General features: G+C 34.9%; 1 protein-coding gene across 1 annotated transcript; it reads left to right on the top strand.

Moving 5' to 3' along the window:
* The first annotated feature begins 281 nt into the window (after positions 1-281).
* asf1 (histone chaperone asf1) lies at positions 282-1815 on the top strand. The gene has a single exon (XM_089641721.1). The coding sequence runs from the start codon at positions 753-755 to the stop codon at positions 1365-1367; it is 615 nt and encodes a 204-aa protein (XP_089497847.1). The 5' UTR covers positions 282-752; the 3' UTR covers positions 1368-1815.
* The last annotated feature ends 4195 nt before the right edge of the window (positions 1816-6010 follow it).

Genomic DNA, 6010 nt, shown 5'->3' with positions numbered 1-6010 from the left:
TTGTGTGTATCTTCATTTAAAAAAACATATTTTTCATCTTGCGAAACGTCAAATCATCGTATCGTTTGGTGAGGTTTATCACTCTGATTGTTATTTCAGTTGGACGAACGAGTAGAAAGGTTATATATAGATTCGTTTTTGCGTTTTACGGAGTTAGTGCTTTTTACTTTAATCTACGTTAGAATTTGCAGCTTGCCCTTAGCGTCGTGTATCTTGTTTAATATTTTTTTGCACAGCGAAAAAAGTAAAAATAATTAATATTATTGATAAAAGTTGTTATTTGAATTCTCGCGTCTTTTTACTCATTGTATCTGTTTCAGCTCATTGTCCAGCTTGTGCTGTGTCATTATATTTTGCATAGCCCGAGTAAAAAGTGTCAATCATTTTCACTGTATTGAAAAAAGTATTTGACAAAATTCTCACACATTTTCTTTGTACTACTTCCGCTTGGCGTCGTGTCTCTGTTGGAAATATTTTTCGAACGACCTGAGTAAAAAAAGTCAATCGTTTTCACTGCGTTGATAAAAAAGTGTTTTTAAAATACTCTCCTCTTTTACTAGTGCACTTTCTTAGTTTGTTTTTCTACCGCCGGGCGGATTCCTGTACAATAATACAGAAAAATTCTACCGCGAAAATGTACGTCAGGCCGCCATTCGCGACAATAAAATAACCGTGGAAACTGTGCACATTCACGAAATTAACAATTTAAACTGCAATTCTGCTTTATTTTAATTGAATTCAGTGTATTTATAATGGCCAAAGTTCACATAACAAACGTGGTCGTTTTGGATAATCCAAGTCCATTTTTAAACCCGTTCCAATTCGAGTTGACTTTCGAGTGCATTGAGGAGTTGAAAGAAGACTTAGAATGGAAGATGATCTATGTAGGATCTGCAGAAACCGAGGAACATGATCAAATACTGGATACCATCTACGTTGGACCTATTCCTGAAGGACGGCACATGTTTGTTTTTCAAGCACCACCACCCGATGTCCAAAGGATCCCAGAAAACGACGCTTTGGGAGTAACAGTGGTGCTGTTAACTTGCTCATATAGGGGGCAGGAGTTCGTCAGAGTTGGTTACTTCATCAACAATGAATACTGCGATGAATTGAGAGAAAACCCTCCACCTAAACCGCAGTTCGACAAGGTTATAAGAAACATCCTAGGCTCGCAGCCGCGAGTGACGAGATTCAAAATCAATTGGGACGACGTGAACACCAATGGAAGTGGTCAATCTGAGAACGTCGGCAGCCAGTACAACGTGTCCCAAGAAGATGGCTTCAATGATACCAGCAGTCAGAACCAGTCTTTACTCGGTGGATTTGGAGAAAATTCTAATTCTGTAGCTGCAATGGAGTGCTGACGATACTTAGACGAGATATAATATTGAAATTGGACAGTGTAATGTGAATGAAGTTTTTCTTTTGCGTATTAAAATATGTATTTTTTTAAGGTTATGTTCTATGTTTTGGTAAACACACAGAAAATAGAAACATGCACATTTTATTTATAAAATTTTTTGAAGTAGTTAAATTATAATGAGAAGTAAGTACTTCAGTTTCCAGAAATAGAAAATAATAAATATTAACAGTTATTTCGTTAAAATTAAAACTGATTGTTAATTGGCGGCCATTGATTTATTAATGTCAAAGCTTTGAGATTAATTTTCTTAGGTTGTCAGTTTGAATTTAATTAAAACATAAATAAAACAAAACAACTCAAATTATTATGTCCAAACATGGCGTGAAAAAAGACATCAAATTATCTGTTTTTTTTTTTACGATATCGCTACTAAATAGCATTATTTTTTTTTTTTTTATCTCAGGACACTGAAATACTTCATTTTTATCTAACTTCTACAAAAAGTGCGATCACTATTTTGTGTATTTTTTAGATTATGATCTTTTTGATTGTAATTACGGTCTCGGTAACATTCTCATACATAACACCATGTTTCAACTTACTATAATACTATAAATAAACAACGTACGAGGAAGTTGGAAAAACATGCATTTAAATTCATATTTGGTTACAACTTTTGTAAGCGTCGATTGCCATGTTAAATGGTTTTTGACCCGAATTGATATTCCTGATACGTAAATATAACGTTACCTGTATTTACCGTACTTTACGGATAAAATGTATCAAAATTAAAGATGGCGTCGTCAACTACGGAAATAAGGGTAATTTGAATTAAATTTGAACTTTAATGCATTTTTTGTTTCCCCCCGATGTAAATATTTCTTGCTGCTGCTATAACTGCTACACTTAATGGAACGCACAGATAATGGAAATTACACTTAGTTTCAACAATTACTACAAGAAACAACTATTTAAATACACAAAATAGTTTATTAGGTTCTTAGTTTGGTTTAATTGAGTAATTGATGTGGATTTAGATTGAAATGAAACTCTCGCAAATGTAACTACATACACAAAAGTACAAATTGTCGACAAAGTGAACGTTTTATAAGGTAAATTGTAAATTTTGATTGATTGAAAATGGAATTATAATGCATCCTTTACCATCTGTCCCGATGTAAGTTGTTTCTTGTAATAATTAAGTTGAAACAAAGTATTATTTAAATTATTTGTGCGAAGAATCAAGCGGAGTACTGAAATTTTACTGCATTCTTTTGAAATGTTATTTAAAATTGAAGAGTTAATTTATTTGCGAGAACTTTCGATTCGTCTCGGACAGAATAATGAAAATATTTTTTTTTCACTAAAGAGTTCTAATGTAAATTTGAACTTAATCCTTTGGAATTCTAGACCCTGTTTTTCTGTTCGAGACGTCGAGGTATATAGATAGAGCTAACATTGGCGTCTGAAGTATGGGCCACGAACATCGTTTAACTGTCCGCGGTGAGACGCCACAGGCTTCAATCTGTTACAATCGCTCGCCGAGCGTGGGTCTCCGGCGATAACTTCGAAATGTTCACCATGCTCAGTAATCACGTAAATTGACATTCGTAGAGTTCGTTCATGATCGGAAAGATTCGGGCGACAACGACTACTTCCCGCACGGAAACTGTATTATGTTCATTGTTAGCTCTTTAATTTTTTTATTAAACAGAGTTGGAGATTCTCTCAGTATCGAATTTAGAATTGAAACGTTTCTTGAAATGGCGTTTACCATGTTAGATATGCCAGATACTTACCCAACCTCCTCTTACTCATCTCCTTCCCCTTTTCGCTACCCTTTGCCTCACAACATTTCCTAATAGGGGATGCCATAGCATTGGGGCAATTTGGACTCCTGTGTGGTAGTCACATGAGAAGGTTTTCTGAAGGGAGTAGGAAAGGGAAGGAGATAGGGGAAAGGAATGTTGACCAGTATCTGGCTAGTCAGATCTGGTCACCAAACACGATGATCAATGTCAATTATCCGATCAATGTGTTTACGCGATTGACGAATCCAATCTACCTGTTATGTGTTTTGTGGAAGTCCTCAGAAATCGTACCTTACAGTGTCAAACTTTTGATTTTACTTTCCATAACCTTTGACAATCACAATATAATGTCAATCATTCTGCCGTCGATGGGAAGTCACAAATATTGACTATAAACGATCGATTATCAATATTGTCATCGCATCACCGATGTAAATTAACGAAACTATTGACGATAATTGATATAGATCATCTTTGAGGCGATTTAAGTCCTTTCAAGCGAAATTTTGTTGCTTTTCACCAGGGCGATACTGAGAATATCTGCCGCCATTTGTTATAATGTCTGTTGTTAATTTATAATCCATGTATTTTTCTCGTTTGTTTTCATGAAATTATTGTAACATTTGTACTGACATAACTAGTTTTTCACCACCTCCGACTAAACTGTCGATTAGAGCTACACAACGAGTAGTGTATATATTATCCCCCTTACCAATAATGTGTTTTGAATTTTTCACAAATGATAAACAACAATTGATAACGTTAAACGGTTGTTTTTCAGTCGTGTAAAATTTTAAACACGCCTTTATGCAAAACATTATCTGTTTACCCGAGTAAATGTATGTTAATGCTATGATTAGTTAATTGGAGGTGGTGAAATACTTCCATAGTGCCTAAATATTTCAATATACAGGGTGTATCAGGACTTATCCCAAAAGACTTTAACCAGCGATTCTCGACCTTATTGGTGTAAAAAATATTGTCATGTCACGAATTATTGTCAAATCACACAGCGAAACGATTATTCCGCTGTGTCAATGCACGCTTGTCAATCTCTTCAATTGTCTCAGTAAGTGATCAATTAGCGATGTTGTCAGTCGCATCAATGCCGGGTTCACACGAGGACAATACAGAAGACAATAATACAATATTGTAATGTCTCAAAGTCCAACTGCCGCAATATACGACAATGGGACACTGCAACAATTCTACCATAGATCGATGCCATAGGTGGAGCGACTGGCTACTATTCTACTGTATTTTCCAAGGGTAAGACACAGTCCTGCGATTATAGCTTGCCTGTATATCTCTGGGACAATGTCTTGGCTCAATGTCCTGTCCTTCAAACTACTGCTCACAGTAGGACAATGGGTCCACGTTAGCACGGTTGTACAACTTGATATTAACCACCCTGTTCCCACAGCTTTCGACAGTAAAGGACGGTGCACATCACATGGTAAAAGCCCTCTGGTTAAACTCTCTCGACTAAGTACTGATACATTCTGTATATATATGTATATTATTTAATTTTTGTAACATAATCGTACACGTTAGGAATTTTTTAAAATACAATATATCTGTTATAAGACAGTGAAATGTAATAACTCCTCGATTTCAGGAATGTTGTGAAATATCTGATCTGGTCGCTTAACAAGTTGTCTAAAGCCATTTCAAGCTAAATTTCAAATATTAATGCTAATCTCTCACAATATTGCAAGAGTATCACTCAATTAGGCTAAGGTTGTAGGTAAAATGATTGTAATCAAAATGACCGTAAGCAACATGACTGTAAGCAAAATGTCTGTAAATAACATGACCGTAAGCAAAATGATCATAAACAAAATGATTGTTAGCAAAATGATCGTCAGCAAAATGATCATAGGTGAAATGATCGTAAGCAAAATGACCATAAACAAAATGATTGTTAGCAAAATGATCGTAAGCAATCTGATCGTAAACTAAATGATCATGAGCGAAATGATTGTAAACAAAATGATTGTGAGAAAAATGATTGCAAGCGATATGATCGTAAACAAAATTATCATAAGCGAAATGATCGTAAACAAAATAATCGTAAGCAATCTGATCGTAAACAAAATGCTTGTTAGCAAAATGATCATAAGCGAAATTATCGTAAGCAAAATGATCGCAGGCAAATAATAAGCAAATGATTGTAAGCGATAATAGTGTCTTGTGTTTCATGTTAAGGTATAAATATATTATGATACAATTTACATGTAATCATGTATTTTACGAGATAATCTACAGTTTACGATGAAATGATAGTTATTATCTTTTTTATTACCGGTACAAATATATTATATTCAAATTTGAGGTACTGGGATTAGCTTCCTGGTGAGACACGCCGTTCGCGATCGAAACAATGCTTGAAATGGCTTTATCCGTGTTTGGCGACCAGATCTGAATAATAGACGGCGATTTCCCAAACTTTCACTTACCCGTTTGGGGGCGATTGCAACGATGGCATCCCCTGAAGCTTAAGAGGAGATGGGCAAGTGTAAGGTTGGGATGCAAGAAGAATCGCTAATTACTATAATGATTTCAATACTGTGAATTTGTTGAATTGTTCAGCATATTCAAATTTTGCAATTTCGTCAATAAAAATGATAAAAAATATGAATTAAATGCATTTTTTTTTGTGTTCCCCCGTTACGCTAGTGGTTTTGTGAACGCTAGACCTCCCGTCCAAAAAAAGTATGTTTTTAATTTTATATTATTTATCAAATCAAAACTTTGTCCAAAATCAGATTCAGATTTCTGAGTAGGTACTTGAACTACCTACCCGATTTAAACCATAAATATTTTACGTAAC

The sequence above is a fragment of the Hesperophylax consimilis genome, chromosome 17 (assembly GCF_061612785.1).
Source record: "Hesperophylax consimilis isolate HC1 chromosome 17, BYU_Hcon_1.0, whole genome shotgun sequence".
Lineage (NCBI taxonomy): Eukaryota > Metazoa > Arthropoda > Insecta > Trichoptera > Limnephilidae > Hesperophylax > Hesperophylax consimilis.
Note: the sequence above shows the minus strand (reverse complement) of the source record. Positions and strands in the feature narration are given on the sequence as shown.